This window comes from Syngnathus acus, chromosome 2 (genome assembly GCF_901709675.1).
Source record: "Syngnathus acus chromosome 2, fSynAcu1.2, whole genome shotgun sequence".
NCBI lineage: Eukaryota > Metazoa > Chordata > Actinopteri > Syngnathiformes > Syngnathidae > Syngnathus > Syngnathus acus.
The window spans coordinates 3,506,736-3,522,492 of NC_051088.1; the positions used below are offsets into that span (position 1 = coordinate 3,506,736).

Here is a 15,757-nt window from a genome sequence, read left to right on the forward strand (position 1 = left end):
ATTATGGTTGTGTAACGTTTTCTCGAGTCGTCCACTAGATGGCAAAGTTACTTTTAATGTGAATTTCACATTTTATCTTGAACGGAAGTTGAAGGGCTAGCCACTTCCGCTAAATACGTCGTTACTTGTGGATTGCAAGAATATAATCACCGCTGTTCTGGTCCAGAAGGCCAAATAGCGACAGGTAATCTGATATATTTGTAAATATTGGAATCTTGGTTGTACAGAAGTAGAAAATGACGTGATATCTTGCGCAGTCCCCGGAGAAGCCCTTTTAACACTCGTATGTCCTTGAATAGTGCGTTTAGCTAATGCCATTCTCCTTCCAGCAAGGAGTCATTTGGCTGCTTCGTGTCACCTATTAGCTTCCAAAGAATGGCAAGTTTTACATAATTCAAAATTAGCAACTACCTGAATCACATATTCTTTTATTCCCCAGATGTCTCTGAAACGTTGTTGTACGTCTTGTCAGTAACGCTAGTTTTTGTTGCGATTGTTGGCAGTAAACGTAGTGAATTAATAGAAACACAACTTTTCGTGAGATCATCCGAGATGAAATCATCCCAAATTCATTTAATTTGTCCAGAAATTATTACTTATTTACGCCACATTTATCCATGTTTATTGATCTATGCCAGCTCCTTAAGAGTGACAGGAAAACAACGATGCTCTTCCATTAGATGGCAGATGGTAAACTCAACGTGTGCCTTCACGTGTGCTGTGACATTTTTGGAATGTCTTGTCTCCATTAATGATAACGTGATTTTTCTATCTATCTATCTATCTATCTATCTATCTATCTATCTATCTATCTATCTATCTATCTATCTATCTATCTATCTATCTATCTCTCTCTCTCTCTCTCTCTCTCTCTCTCTCTCTCTCTCTCTCTCTCTCTCTCTCTCTCTCTATATACATACATACATACATACATACATACATACATACATACATACATACACACACACACACACATATTGTTGTTTTTTTATTCATGAAGGATCATGTTGCGCCTGCCAAATGTTGGCCGAGCTTTGGCCGGAGCCACCAAGGGCAGCTTGGCTCCATCCTATACCAGTAAGTTGTTTCTTTTTATGTGTAAGTTGGCCTGTGTAACATTCGCATGTAAATGGTATTGACGTAAACATGTATTTGTTTTAGTGCCGGTTAACGTGCGTGCTGCTAGCAACATGGTGGAGGTGTTTGTTGACGGGAAGCCATTGGAGGTGGAGTCTGGTACTACTGTTCTACTGGTAAAATCAACTTATTTGCTTATTCACAATAATTGAATAAAAATATGATAATGCATCAATATTCACAATATTTGAATTGAAATCAAACTAAGTAAACTAAGTTAAACTTGGTAGATTTGGACAACTACAGTATGTGTGTTCATATTCTTTTTTTTGTTGTTGTTACTGTTCCTGATCAGGCCTGTGAAAAGGCAGGAATCCAGATCCCACGGTTCTGCTACCATGAGCGCCTCTCAGTGGCCGGAAATTGCCGCATGTGTCTAGTAGAGATTGAGAAAGCTCCAAAGGTATGATAGTCCACTTCATCTTTCAGAAATCAGGCTCTTGACAACAGTATGGCTGCTGTAAATTGGTTTCTGCTTGTAGCCGGTGGCAGCCTGTGCTATGCCCGTCATGAAGGGCTGGAATATCCTCACAAACTCAGAAAAGACTCGCAAAGCCAGGTGCAAACCTTGATGCTTGTCAAAAATCAGTCCAACTGTAGCTTCTGTCTTCAAGGTGTTGGTAAAATTTCAAACACATTTCTTTTGTGTTACCAGAGAGGGAGTGATGGAATTTCTCTTAGCCAACCACCCATTGGACTGCCCAATTTGTGATCAGGGAGGAGAGTGCGACTTGCAGGTAGTTATTGTTTAGAAAACAAGAAGAGAAGAAATCATATTTACTACTCAGCATTTTGGACCGCTGTGCTTTCAGGATCAGTCCATGCAGTTTGGCTCCGACCGCAGTCGTTTCACAGAGCAGAAACGAGCAGTGGAAGACAAAAACATTGGACCGCTCATCAAAACGATCATGACTCGTTGCATCCAGTGCACACGCTGCGTTCGGTAACAGAGATATATGAAATTATGTGATGATATCCAAGTATCAACTCCAAACAAATGCATTCATTCTTGTTTTCTTGCAGATTTGCCAGTGAAATTGCTGGAGTTGAAGACTTGGGAACAACCGGAAGAGGAAACAACTTGCAAATCGGGACTTATGTGGAGAAGATGTTCATGTCTGAGTTGTCTGGAAACGTTATTGATATTTGCCCCGTTGGCGCTCTCACTTCCAAGCCGTATGCCTTCACCTCACGGCCATGGGAAACCAGGTAGATGAAATTACAGGTTAACTGATCCAAAAGTAGGCTTGCATTTGAAATGTTTACCACATTGCAGGAAAACGGAGTCAATTGATGTGTTGGATGCCGTGGGCAGTAACATTGTAGTGAGCACAAGAGGGGGGGAAGTGATGAGGGTGCTGCCCAGGCTGCATGAAGACATTAATGAAGAATGGATCTCTGACAAGACCAGGTAAAATCCCTGCTGCATCAAGCTTATAGCATATTTGTATCACAAAAAAAAGAAATTGAAAAAGAGCTTGTTGGGTGTTGCAGGTTTGCTTACGATGGTCTGAAGAGGCAGCGGTTGACGCAGCCGATGGTAAAGGATGAATCGGGTCAACTGACCCCAGTCAGTTGGGAGGATGCACTGACTCGTGTGGCTGGAGCTGTAAGTATGATTGCTTGCTGAGCATCCTTAGAAGAGAAATTTGAAAAGGACTGAGATGCCTTAGTATTAGGGCATGGGAACGACTTCACAGGTTGCGGTCAAAACGGCGGGCGGCTTGGAACGTTGCGATTAACAGACATGAAATCCACCCTGTGTTTGTGTGTTTAGCTGCAAGGTGTACAGGGCAGCGAAGTGGCAGCCATCGCAGGAGGCTTGGCAGATGCTGAAGCTCTCGTCTCCCTTAAAGATCTCCTCAACAGGTTGAACTCGGAAAGCCTCTGCACTGAGGAGGTCTTCCCCATGGCTGGAGCTGGGTATGTAGAAGAAGAAAAAAGGCTACTAGCCTACCATGCGTCTCCATCTATTTCCCTCTGTTCTAACTGCCTCTTCAGCACCGATTTGCGGTCCAACTACTTGTTGAACACGCGCATTGCCGGCATTGAGGACTGTGACCTGCTTCTACTGGTTGGGACTAATCCACGTTACGAAGCTCCGTTGTTCAACGCCAGAATTCGCAAGAGGTAAAACAGCATTACCTGCATGTTCATTTAACCTGCACCGTTCAATTCAATTATTGGGTGTTCAATTCGATTGTATCCAAAATTCTGCCCTTTCAAAAATAAGCAGATTGAGCATTGGTATTAAAAATTTCACTCCACAACCAATTGAAAGTACTACCGTAATTTTCGGACTATAAGTCGCGGTTTTTTTTCATAGTTTGGGTGGGGGGGCGACTTATACTCAGGAGCGACTTATATACATATATATGGTTTTTTTTCACTTTTTTGGGCATTTTATGGCTGGTGCGACTTATACTCCGGTGCGACTTATAGTCCGAAAATTACGGTACTCACAAAAACTCAGGCTGAACTTAAAATGCACTAGAACCTTTAAAGGTGAACTTAATTTGCTCTTCTCTAAACATTTGAATCCCCACGACCAAATGTACACTGTTTCAGTTTTTTTTTACTCTTTCCAACAAGAAACTGAGCATCAATATTACAGCAGGTGTTTTGTCTTTTCCAAGAATGTACACAGTAAAATTCACTGGCCTCGTTCGTCCAAGAAAAGCTTTATGGGTAGTGGTTGCTAGTTGCATATTCATCATATTACACATGAAGTTTTAGTGATTATTTCATGTTTAGCGTCTTTGTACTCTACAACTGTATTCATGACTATAACTGTAGTAACATCACTATCTAACCAAATCAATCAAAGCATTACAGTTGCACAAATTATAATTCACACTTCAAAGAATAAATCAACAATAGATTAATCTGACTTTTTACTTGGCACTGACATTTCGACAGTGCACAACAGTCCTAAAGCTTCTATGATGAATATAGTTCTCTTGAGCGCACAGTCAAGAAGAGTCACTTTGCAATGCATTTCAACAGTGCACAACAGTCTTAAAGCTTCTATGATGACTAAAGTTCTCTTGAGCAAACAGGCAAGAAGAGTCACTTTGCATTACTGCCCTCCGGTCCCGCTACCACTGGTGTGAATCCATTAAGGCTAGCGATAGGATTTACCAAAGCTAGCCACATCAAACTAACCTCAATACATGCTGTCAAGTCAACCGTCTCCGGGTCGCTTTTTTTTTTCCCCTTGCGTCATCATAATATCTTGTTTCTGTTGAGTTTTTTTCTGCACCGTTAGGGCCATTTTCGACAGCCGTGATAAGGACAGTTACCGAGATCTGAAGTTGGGTAGTGGCCTGACATGAACCATCCATCTCTTATTTGGAGCCTTGCAACGTCGAGGAACCTACTTTTGAATAATCAAGCCCTTTTTAAATGAAAGTTAACACGTCTCTGCCATGCCTTATTGTCTCTACCTGATTCAGCTGGCTTCATAATGAGCTGCGTGTTGCCCTGGTTGGTCACAATATTGACCTGAGTTACACCTATGACCATCTTGGAGAGGAGACATCTGTGCTGAAAGAACTGGCTGATGGAACACATGCATTCTGCCAGGTAACATCTGCCCTAACTTGACATTGGAGTTGCAAACATCACCAAGCTGTATACTTTCCTCACTGGCTATTTTCTCCGCGCGCAGGTCCTCGCAGCTGCAAAGCGTCCGGTCGTCATAGTTGGAAGTAGCGCTTTACAGCGAGAAGACGGTGCTGCTATTTTCAGTTCAATCTCCTCAATCGCTCAGAATGCCAGAAGCAGTAGCGGAGTGGAGGAAGGGTGGAAAGTGCTCAATGTCCTGCACAGGTATGAAAGGCAGCTATGGTGAATTGGTTGTCAAGTTTCAGTTTCTCTGGGTTTGAGCAGAGTGGCCAGTCAAGTAGCAGCTCTGGACTTGGGCTACAAGGCCGGTGTGGATGCCATCAGGACAAACCCACCCAAAGTCTTGTTCTTGATGGGAGCTGATAGTGGGTGTATCACACGAGCTGATCTTCCTAAGGACAGCCTCATCATCTACCAGGGTAAATGCACACTCACAGTACTTGTGTGTCCCTAAGTGATGCCAGAGTATACTTGAGTTCCTTTTTCAATTCCTGCAGGTCATCATGGTGATCTTGGCGCAACTATGGCGGATATAATCCTCCCCGGTGCTGCGTACACAGAGAAAAATGCCACATATGTCAATACGGAGGGGAGGAGCCAACACACCCGTGTAGCCGTGACAGCGCCGGGAATGGCCCGAGAAGACTGGAAGATTATCAGAGCTGTGGCGGAGGTGAGCAAAAGATTGCACCAGACGCCATACAACAAAACGTTGACAGCCACGAAGAGACACGCCTTTGTGCCTGCAGCTAGCAGGTGTGACGCTCCCCTACGACTCGTTGGACGAGGTCCGATCCAGACTTGCTGAGGTGTCTCCAAACCTGGTGCGATATGATGACGTGGAAGAGGCAAACTATTTTAAGCAAGCAAATGAACTTGTCAAGGTAAAATTACATTTTATTGTGTTTCACAGTTTTCTTAGCTTTGTTTTTCTGAGCCACAGTAGTCAGTGCGACAATGACAGCCAGTTGCGTTTCACCAATTGCAATTTAACTTCATCCGTTTTTGTGGATGATGGTAGATTTTTTTTGTATTATATTAATCAGTGTAATTTGGAAGTTTTCAACGCTTACAATCACATTGGCACTACGGGTGTAAATCGCGGGTTTTGTCACGATACGATATCATATCGATACAAAGAAACACGATACGATATTTGCCGATATCTTAAAGCCTGCTGTGATTCATTCACGATACATCACGATATAGTGCTCTACGATCGATATAGAACAATATCCTGATTTAAACCAATTCTTCCTCAAAATCAACAAGGTACTGCAAACTCTTTATTTAGGAAATTACAAAGTGCTTCCAAACGAATGACTTGAAGCCCAAAGGGGAGCGAATTTCCTCGTCTTCTTGGACACTAGCCATATCACCAGCCCAGGAGCCGCGTAGTTGTCGGCTCCCCTTTCACGTGCCTGCTCTGCTCACAACACAACACGCCGCGCACTGCTCCCGGAAAGAGGAAGCAAGCAACAATGAACTGGATTTCAAAATAAAGTCGCGTCTAATGTCCGAGGTCAAAAACGGGCGATATAGATCGATATTTACGTTTAGCATCGATGCCAACAAATCGTAGAACATTATATCGATTAATCGATGTGTATCGATGAATCGTTACACCCCTAATTGGCACCTTCCGTCAGTTCCCGGTTCTCTATTAACCAGTACGTAGCCTACTCACTGACAATTGGACAAACCAACCCAAATGCAAAGCTCTATGAATATTTTTCACATTGATTAATAGTATAGTTTATTCTTGCTGTTCCAAAATGTACACACATTCACTTGGACGCCATCATTCCTTTCTCCACCAGGGGATAAAACAAGACCTAATTGCGGCGCCTCTGATACCGCCTCAGCTTTCAGTAAAGGACTTCTACATGACGGGTATGAGCAATACTCACAGTTGGAAAGGCCTAAGAAGACTCCAGCTGCCTAAGTCAATAGATTTTCTTCTGTTTCCTTTCTTGTTCAGATGCCATCAGCAGAGCCTCGCAGACAATGGCCAAGTGTGTGAAAGCCAGCACAGAGGGCGCCACCGCTGTCGATGAGCCCTCCATTTGTTAAACAGCAATTCGCGTCCATAGACTTTTAGGTCTACTGAAACAATCCACACTTCTCTAAACACAGTTTTGCAGCAAATTAATTTAAATATGTCATAGTTGTTGTTGTAGCCACCCCAATTACTTTAACTCCTGAAGAACAAGCTTTGTTGGGGTGAGGCTTTAATGTACAAAATGAATAAAATATTATCCAAATGGCTTCATGAGGAGTGTATTTAATGGACATTTTATTACACAATATGTAAGAATTTACATTTAAAGAATTGACATGTATGCTCACCATGTAGACACATTAGTTAACTTAGTAGTACTGCTTGCAATAATTGCTTTTCATTTCTCATTCACTGAGAAGGTCTGGGGAGGTTCGTGTGACCTCAGGTGGAGCTGTGGCAGGAAACCCCCCACTTCAGAAGAGAGGTCAATTTCACGTGGAAGACAAGACAACTTCTTTGTTGGCAGTCCAGCCAAAGGACAACAAACCGTACTGTCACTGAGTGCTGACACCTGCTGGACCTTAAAAATGCTACAGGCAAACCTAGTTGGCAACCTCAACTGACACTGATTTGATGACCTATAGTATATACATTAATTAATTTAAGTAATTATATTTTAAATTGTATTCTTTTATCATTTAAATTTAAAATACATTTTATTTTTTAGTTACAGTCAATAAATAATGTGCAGGACCAACCTCAAACACAATTAACGTGGCGGCCAACAACATAGAACACATATACACACAAACTGCAAAGCCCACCTTTTTTGGTGAAATGTCTTGTATAAAGTCTGGGTCAGAGAAATGTGTTCTTTGTCACTCTGCATCGCTACCTTTGCAGATAGGGACGGATGTGACCCAAAGCTCCGCATAGAGAATTGGCTTCTTGCTGTTATTAGGCAATTTTGGTAGGAATAAATACCGTATTTTTCGGACTAAAAGCCGCTCCGGAATATAGGTCGCATTGGCCATAAAATGCACAATAACGTGAAAAAAAACATATATAAGTCGCTCCGGGGTATAAGTCGCATTTTGGGGGAAATTTATTCGACAAAATCCAACACCAAGAACAGACATGAACGAGCAACAACAGGCTAAACGATAGGTATGCTAACGTGACATTAACACAAACGAAGAGCTGAGAACGGGCCTGACGTAACATTCAGAGTTATTCAAAAAACTATTACATAAATAACACGTTTATAAAACCATCTGTGTCACTCCAATTCATTAAATCCATCGATCGTCCTTTGTCAACAATGGGTGCGCGCCGCTGACGGCGCTTGCACTTCAAAATATTCCACAGGCCCATATAACGATATATAAATTATATATCAAATAACTATTATATAAGCAATAATATTATCAAACCATCTGTGTCACTCTAAATCATTAAATCCATCGATCAAATTCCTCGTCCTTTGTCAACAACGCCGCGCGTGCGCCCTGACGTCAGCCTCGTCGTTATTTCACAGATCTAGTATATAACTATATTGTAGCGTTAACAAAGTACAAGGAAAGACGTGGGTTTGGTAAACGGCTCTTTATTTAACAAAACAAGAGTTCAACGGGCCAACAATTAACAATGCATAAGCCTTTGATGTCTATTGTATGCAAATGTATATGCAAATGAGCTAGGCGCCAGTCTGGCGGGTGCCAAGATAGCGCCAGTCAAGAGGGGGGGCTGTCGCCATTTTGGTTTGGTGGCGCCATTTTGGTTGGGGACATGTATGGGCATGTATGGGGCCTGTATTATATCAGCCGGATGCGGAGTCAGATTTTCTAACAAACATTGATGAAATAGATTTGCAGCCATTTTTTGTGAAACAAACCAAAGAAGTGATACATCTGAGCTAGATTTGCTATCAACCAGTGCGTCTAGGGGTCAAGGGGGGAGTTTTGTTCTGAAGGAGATAGTCAAGGTGTTGCTGCACCTAATTTGACATACAATAGCTTGTGGAGCCTCCGCTAGTTGAGTCAGGAGAGTCAACATTTATTGGCTCCGAGTTGTCTGCATGTAGCTTTGTTGAAAAAGACATCTGAAGGAGAAAGACAAGGTGTTGGTACACCTAATTTAACATACAATAGTTTGAGCTGAGGTCAAGTCATTAAAGCGTCGTCACAAATCATTAGCTTTAGCAGAGTGTTCTCGCGGCACGTGACCCCATAGGCGTGGTCTTTTCTCCGCCGAGTTTGAAGTTAGTTTTGGACGGATGACCATCGATCATTTTGAGAAGACAAGCCAGCGCATGAGCTCTGATCAGCGGAGTCGGAGTGCGTCAAAAGTTGTTTCGAGATGGTTAAAGGTAAGGCATGTTACTATTTTATCGGTATAATAATACCGTTTTTTGCCATGTATAATGTGCAAAATTTAACTAATTTATTGTCCTAAAATCTGGGGTGCGCATTATACATGGGTACAATTCTTCTTTTTTTTTTTTTTTTTTTTTTTTTTTTTTTTTTTTGACACGTCAGCTATAGAAAGAGCGAGAGTTCAGTTCTCTACCTAAATGCGTATTACAGGTAATATTTTATTTCACAACACTTTGCCTTGTTCCTTTCTTCTCTGCTGTTCACTTCAAACACGCTCCATACGAACACAATGCTCTCGTATCAGACGCTTGCTCGATCACCTGCTCGTTTGCTGTCACAATGTACCCTACACAAATCCGAAACATTTCTTCGCTATCGAGTTTGCTAGCGCATGCGCAGTGATACTGACCGGCAGAATAACAACCGGTTGTTCCCAAAGATGATCTTTTTTCTGAAATAATTTTACGTTTACGGACTTAAGTAGGAGTCAAAATTTGGGTGCGTATTATACATGGGTACAGGCTTTTTTCCAGCATCGACATGCCATTTTTAGGGTGCGTATTATACATGGGGGCGCATTATACATGGGAAAAAACGGTAATAATAATAATAATAATACACTGGGGTTATTTGTAAAACATGATGTAATGTTTATGTAATGTCATGCAGATATAATCGTATTTGCTGATGTACATACACCCTTTGACGACGACTTTAGTGGAGTTTATCTAACACAGTGGTTCCCAAAGTGGGCGGTACCGCCCCCCTGGGGGCGGTGGAAAGATCTGGGGGGGCGGTGAGGAAGAAAGGGGCGGTAGGGGGGCGGTAGGGGGGCGGCAGTCGATTTGTACACAACACGCCGCTCTGGCCCAGTCAGATCCGACAGCATAGACTACAAAAGCAAAAGCTCAGGTTTGTAATTTCAAGCTTGTAATGTTCAGAATTTTATCTTATAATAAAAACCGCATTCTGGCGGTCAACATCATCTTGAGTTCAAGTCAACATGAAATTGGGGACTCGCCAGAACGCGCCGTGTTGTGTTGAGCTGGTTAGGGCAGTGGTCCCCAACCACCGGGCCGCGGACCGGTACCGGTCCGTGGGTCACTTGGTACCGGGCCGCCAAGCCGCACAGAATTTTTTTTTTTATCGACGATCAATTAATTCAGGTCAAGACACTCGTCCCGGTCACGTGACATGTTTCCCTAGTCGAGCCCGCAAAGCTAATATGTGGCGACAGGCTAACTAACCAGGCAGTGAAGCATTCAAAACTGCTTCAACACATGGAGACCAAGCATCCTGCAATAAAAGACAAACCTTAAATCACTTCGGGTGTCATTGTCTCCGATTACGTCTAGATGGGACCGGCTCGTTTCTGAGAAACAAACTCAGTGCTCCCACTAATTCAACGTAATGGTAATGATATTATAAATGTATTATTTATTTATTTATATAAATGTATTATTTATTTATATAAATGCCTTGGGGGTGGGGGGGCGCTAGGAATTCACTGGGGAGCCAAAGGGGGCGCCAGCCTGCAAAAGTTTGGGAACCACTGGTCTAACTGAATGTTACCTGTAGGCTGGCATCTTGTTTGATGCTATCATCAGGGTAAGAGTCCTGCAAAGTTCTGGCTGGTTCAAGCAGCACACCATCAACAAGAGCCTGAGAGCCTGTCACCTGGAATTAAAACCACAAATAACTTACCAACATCATACAGACAACATAAATGACAGACTCAAGACCTGCATAGTTAAATCATGTGAAGTTAGTCCCCAAAACCAAACAAGCCCTTCTAACTAAAGTGTTCCAGTCAGTTCTGGATGTCTCATCAGGTCCTATAACAGCAACTTTATGGATGTAGTGGAGCATCATTCAGCATGACACTTTAGCCGTTTAGCTGTTGAGGATGTGTGGAACTAGACTTTCTCCTTTGTGAATCCAAGCCAGTGCTTGCGCAGAGGAGGTCACCAGTTCCTCAGTCAGGTCAGCAACATAGACGGTTTTCTGCACAGTGTCGATAAGAAATATGAAGATTCAAAATTACAAATGAAAAGCTAACAAGTGTCTAGGGATTGTTGCCTTCATCGATGGGACTGTCTCAAAATCAGATAAAAAATAGCAAAATGCATGCTAAAGGATTATGTTGTACCTTTTTGACCTTGAAAATAAATACATTTTAAAGCTTTGCTCTTTACCACCTGGTACCAGCAGAAAATGACATGATCAGCCCCCAATTTCCAAGAATATAATATCATTGAGTGTCACAAAGGTGACATGTAAAATAAATAAAAGACAACTTACATTTGAACTCCCTCGGACTTCCAGAGGTTTTCTTTTCCAGCTATCTACTAGCAAATCAGTCACGGTTTCATTGTATATTCCCATGTAAGACACCCTGAGAAGAAACTCCTTCTCTGGACACTGTAGACCAAACAGAACATTGTTGATAAAATGGGGGGGCACACTCGAGAGCCTGCGCCGCCTGCGTGTGCTCAAAAGCAAGTTTGTGTGCTTTGCTGGCGATATGCTCACCCAGCATTCTGGGATGAAGTTCACCACCAAAGACCGCGACCAAGACAAGGCAACGATTGAAAATTGCGCCAATCTCTGGAAGGGCGCTTGGTGGTACAAAGGCTGTCACTGGTCCAACCTGAACGGGCTGTACAAGGCAACCGGCACCTGCGACGGTAGCAATGCAGTCTGGGATCATTTGGCGTCATCATGGCATACCTGCCTGAGATTCGTGGAGATGAAGATCCGGCCCAGAAAGTGAGCGGTCAGCCGGCGGAGCCTGGGAACGGCATCCCCGTGGGATCACGTTGGTGCTGCCCGACGTCACCCATTTGTGCAGCGCTCGTCAAGTAAGATGGCGGTGCGCAAATGTGTGTCGGATTTGGCCCGGGCAAATTGGCTCAAGTGCAATTCCGAATTTCACCAGGAGCTTGACACGAGAGAGACCTGACAAACGCTTAGTTGGAAGTTAGTTCCTCAAATGAACTCTTATTAAAGGGCAGTTTGGCGCTGTTGCAGTTCCACATTTAGACTGACGTGACATAGTAAATCCACTCACTCACTTTTGGATCATTTTAGGATGTTTTGCTTTGCTGTCATAAAATGCCTTACATCTGTTAACATAAGGAGTACCCATAAGCATAGGGTTAGCTACGATTGTGTGTTGTTGAGTTAATGATTGTTCGATGAAGTTGTGTTTTACGTTCTTTTTTCCCTTATTCATTAAACTTTCTCTTGATAATCCTTTGATGATTGATCTTTCCCCCCCCCCCCCACGTATATTTTACTATGTGGTGCGAATCGGAATTCAAACAAAAAATCTAGATGGTTTTTTGTTTTTGTTTTTTGCTTCGGTTGTCGAACAAAATTCGGAGGTTGAATTTTTTTTGCTGCTAAATTTAAAAACAAAAGGCACATTTTTAAAATGAACTCTCAATGGATTTGGTCGAATGACATTTTTTGAACACTGAAGTGGGAGAAACAGCAATGTGTACATATTCTGTTAGACCAGTGCTTCTCAATCATTTTCTGTGATGCCCCCCCATGGAGAAGAAAATATTTCGCACCCCCTCCCCCCCAATGTTATTAACATTAAAGAAAAACAAAAAAGAAATAAAAAAGAAAGATCAACTTACAATCAAGAATAACTTTATTATTAACATTGTTTTTTAGTCTGTAACAGAACAGTGCATCACTTTGCCTGAAATTAAAAAATAAATAATTTTTCAAACTATAAACATTCTTGACCAACTGCCATTTTATGGTGAAAAAAATACAACAAAATAATAATAAACATACATAATATTAAATTAAATAACAGCAATAAATAATATTCAATTCAAAGTAATCAGCAACATTAACTCAGGAGCACAATATAGAAAACATTTTAAATAAAATTGTACACATTCATTGTTGACTTACTTTGAAGTAATATATATATATATATATATATATAGGTCCTTTGCGCTCCTGCTATTCACTACCTGTGCGACTCTTTTTTTATTTGGTCACTCACACACACACACACACACACACACACACACACACACACACACACACACACACACACACACACGCACACACACACGCACACACACACACACACACAAGCTGACAATGCCAAAGTGCGACAGGAAAGGAGATGAGATGGAGGAGAATGGCAAATCCCGAGCAAGGACCTGACAGCGGATCTTCGCATCTCATCCCCTGGCAGAGATTAGAGGCCCGCTGAGTAAGGTCGCCTGCCACGTTCATTGTGTCCGTTCTGATAAGTCGGCAGTGTGTGTGTGATGGACAAATAAATCCTTTTTCAAATCAGTCGAGTAAAAACTGGTCAAATATTTCCACAAAAAAAAAAGATATGATTAAAAGTGAAGATAATTTGCAATTCTAGTAATGACACACGTAGGTCTGACACCTACCACAGCGTCCTTTTTACAGCGGCTTTCTCTCCCTCAGGCACAGGTATCAAACTCAAGGCCCGGGGGCCAGAAACGGCCCGCCACATCATTTTATGTGGCCCGCCAAGACAAATGGTGCGTCAAATTCCTGTGTCATTACTAGAATTGCAAATGATCTTCACTTTTAATATCTTTTTTTTTTTTGTTGTTCAAATATTTGACCAGGCGGCTCGGTGGTGCACTGGGTAGCATGTCCGCCTCACAGTTAGGAGGGTGCGGGTTCGATTCAACCGCACCGGACTATAAACCGAAGGGTTCAAAATTTGAGAAAAAAGTCACGGCTTATAGTTCGAAATCTACGGTAATACACAAACGTTCCCATTTGAATGCAGACAGGTTCCTTGTTTTATTAGAAAGTTGCTTTTTGCTGTACTTTTTGGGGAAAAACAAAATGAAAGAGAAAAGAAGCCAAGCTGGAAAATCAAAGACACGGCTAACGTTTGCTCTCGGGCAGCGCAGAAGCCGGCGAGATGAGGCGAGGTGAGGCGAAACCTGCGAGGTGGGGCCGCCAGCACTCACCACACGGATGTCTCTCTTATGCAAACGTACGGAAATTCATCCGTGCAGAGCATGTCCTCCCAACATCCATCTGGAAAAAATTGGTATTGAAATGCGGCAGCCGGCAGCAACCCAGCCTCATCTCACCCCAATGCTATTTTTGTGACTCACCGCTTTGATTGATCTGGATGCAGTTGCCGGTGTCGTCGGGCTCTGAGCCGGTGAAAGCTCGGAAATCTTCCAGTGTGCCGTCGGTCCAAATGAAGTCGTCGTCTTCCTGGAAAACAGCACATTGCGTAGGTTTTGCACACCAATTGACCATGCGCTATGAATTTGTTGTTCTGAGGTTGTGGGTTTGAATCTGGTCTCTGGCCTTCCTGTGTGGGCTTTGCTCCTCCTCGCCATGCTCCTCTGGATTCCTCCCACCTTTGAAAAACATTCATGGCGAGCTATTCTCCATCATCGCCAGGTGTGAATGCAAATGGCTAGCGGGTCAGTATGTACCCCGCCTCTCCAGCCGTCAGGAAAGAGACGACTGGATGGCCTCCAAGTTTAGGACAAGACAAAGTCTGAAGGACAAATTCCTTTTCCATGTGGCACACTTGTCATGAATCAGTGAGAATGAACTCACATTAATGGCATTATGGAGTCCAATCCAGGCGTCGTTCGGGCTGTCGTCTGCTAGAATCAGTTGATGAATGAAGAAATTCTCCAGGGCGTTGTGGATGGACACCAGGTTCCCACCCAGAATGTTGCAGACGCTCTGTTGGGAAGGAAGGAAAGCGACTTAATTACGCCTAAACCTAAACCCCCACCCCATCCCCCCGCCCACCTCGGCATCTGCAAAGTTCCTGGCCTCGTCCTGGTAGATGTAACAGTTGCACTCCAAGCGAGTCCAGTCTTTGGGGCACCCGTTGCCTGCAACACAAAAACAATTGCGTCTGTCTAGCAACCCATCAAATGTTCAACAAGTGCAAGTGAGCCGCCAACCTTTTACTTTCTCCACGGCTTTGGACCACTGTGAAGAAGGAGAAGTAGGTGCTTGAAAGCAGACAAGGAAAGACCAGCGAGCGTACGTGGAAGACGGCCACTTACAGCTCCGGTCCAGAGTCCGGCGAGGCCGCAGAGGAGGAACAAGGTTTGCAGGTGAAAGGCCATCTGTGCAATCACTTGAGCGCTTTCAACTTTTTTGCTTGCAGCGGTGACGCTTGATAGCAACGACGGCGACTCGCCCTTATATAAGCCGCCAACACCAGTTTGGAATGAATAGCAAATATGCCATCAAATAACGCCCCAATCTACATGACAATTGTAGTCACCTTCTGTGACTGCTGTCACACCCAAAGCAGTTAGGGTTAGGTGGGGCTGCTGGATTCCCACTCTGCCCGTCCGTCAGCCTGGTAGAGGCCGATGTCACCGAGCTCATTTGCTGGCACCACCTGCACGGACACACGCCCTGCTGCATATTCTCTTCCCGTGCCAGAGAGTTTCCGTCATGATGTGCGTGCATTAGTAATTATCGGCTGTCAAGATCCATTCGTAGGCAATACATTTCTTAACTTTAATGCATGCAAATGGAGCTGAAGCGTCTTTGGGCTCGTGCCATCCTCTCTGGCAACCGAAGCCGTTTATCGCTGTCGTTGGGC

At 43.3% G+C, this 15,757-nt stretch overlaps 2 protein-coding genes across 2 annotated transcripts; one reads left to right on the forward strand and one right to left on the reverse strand.

The window, feature by feature from the left end:
- The first annotated feature begins 66 nt into the window (after positions 1–66).
- ndufs1 (NADH:ubiquinone oxidoreductase core subunit S1) lies at positions 67–7,036 on the forward strand. Its single transcript, XM_037246154.1, has 19 exons — positions 67–184; positions 1,001–1,077; positions 1,162–1,253; positions 1,433–1,540; positions 1,620–1,696; positions 1,793–1,874; positions 1,950–2,080; positions 2,161–2,346; positions 2,414–2,548; positions 2,632–2,746; positions 2,915–3,060; positions 3,139–3,267; positions 4,593–4,722; positions 4,808–4,968; positions 5,029–5,183; positions 5,262–5,437; positions 5,514–5,648; positions 6,585–6,657; positions 6,746–7,036. The coding sequence occupies exons 2-19, from the start codon at positions 1,005–1,007 to the stop codon at positions 6,835–6,837; spliced, it is 2,196 nt and encodes a 731-aa protein (XP_037102049.1). The 5' UTR covers positions 67–184; positions 1,001–1,004; the 3' UTR covers positions 6,838–7,036.
- A 6,898-nt stretch (positions 7,037–13,934) lies between these two features.
- LOC119119665 (galactose-specific lectin nattectin-like) lies at positions 13,935–15,365 on the reverse strand. Its single transcript, XM_037246156.1, has 6 exons — positions 15,207–15,365; positions 15,102–15,129; positions 14,944–15,029; positions 14,743–14,874; positions 14,283–14,388; positions 13,935–14,202 (listed from the first exon to the last, which is right to left on the reverse strand). Exons 1-6 carry the CDS (start codon positions 15,267–15,269, stop codon positions 14,129–14,131), a joined length of 489 nt encoding a protein of 162 aa, XP_037102051.1. The 5' UTR covers positions 15,270–15,365; the 3' UTR covers positions 13,935–14,128.
- Positions 15,366–15,757: the final 392 nt, after the last annotated feature.

Coding starts and splice junctions, on each gene's coding strand:
- LOC119119665 (XM_037246156.1), bottom strand. CDS start 15,269: ATGGCCTTTCACCTGCAAACCTTGTTCCTCCTCTGCGGCCTCGCCGGA. Junction 15,030..15,101: donor AGCCGTGGAGAAAGTAAAAG/GTTGGCGGCTCA, acceptor TTTGTGTTGCAG/GCAACGGGTGCCCCAAAGAC. Junction 14,389..14,742: donor GACTCCATAATGCCATTAAT/GTGAGTTCATTC, acceptor GCTGTTTTCCAG/GAAGACGACGACTTCATTTG.
- ndufs1 (XM_037246154.1), top strand. CDS start 1,005: ATGTTGCGCCTGCCAAATGTTGGCCGAGCTTTGGCCGGAGCCACCAAG. Junction 2,549..2,631: donor TGGATCTCTGACAAGACCAG/GTAAAATCCCTG, acceptor TGGGTGTTGCAG/GTTTGCTTACGATGGTCTGA. Junction 6,658..6,745: donor AAAGGACTTCTACATGACGG/GTATGAGCAATA, acceptor TTTCTTGTTCAG/ATGCCATCAGCAGAGCCTCG.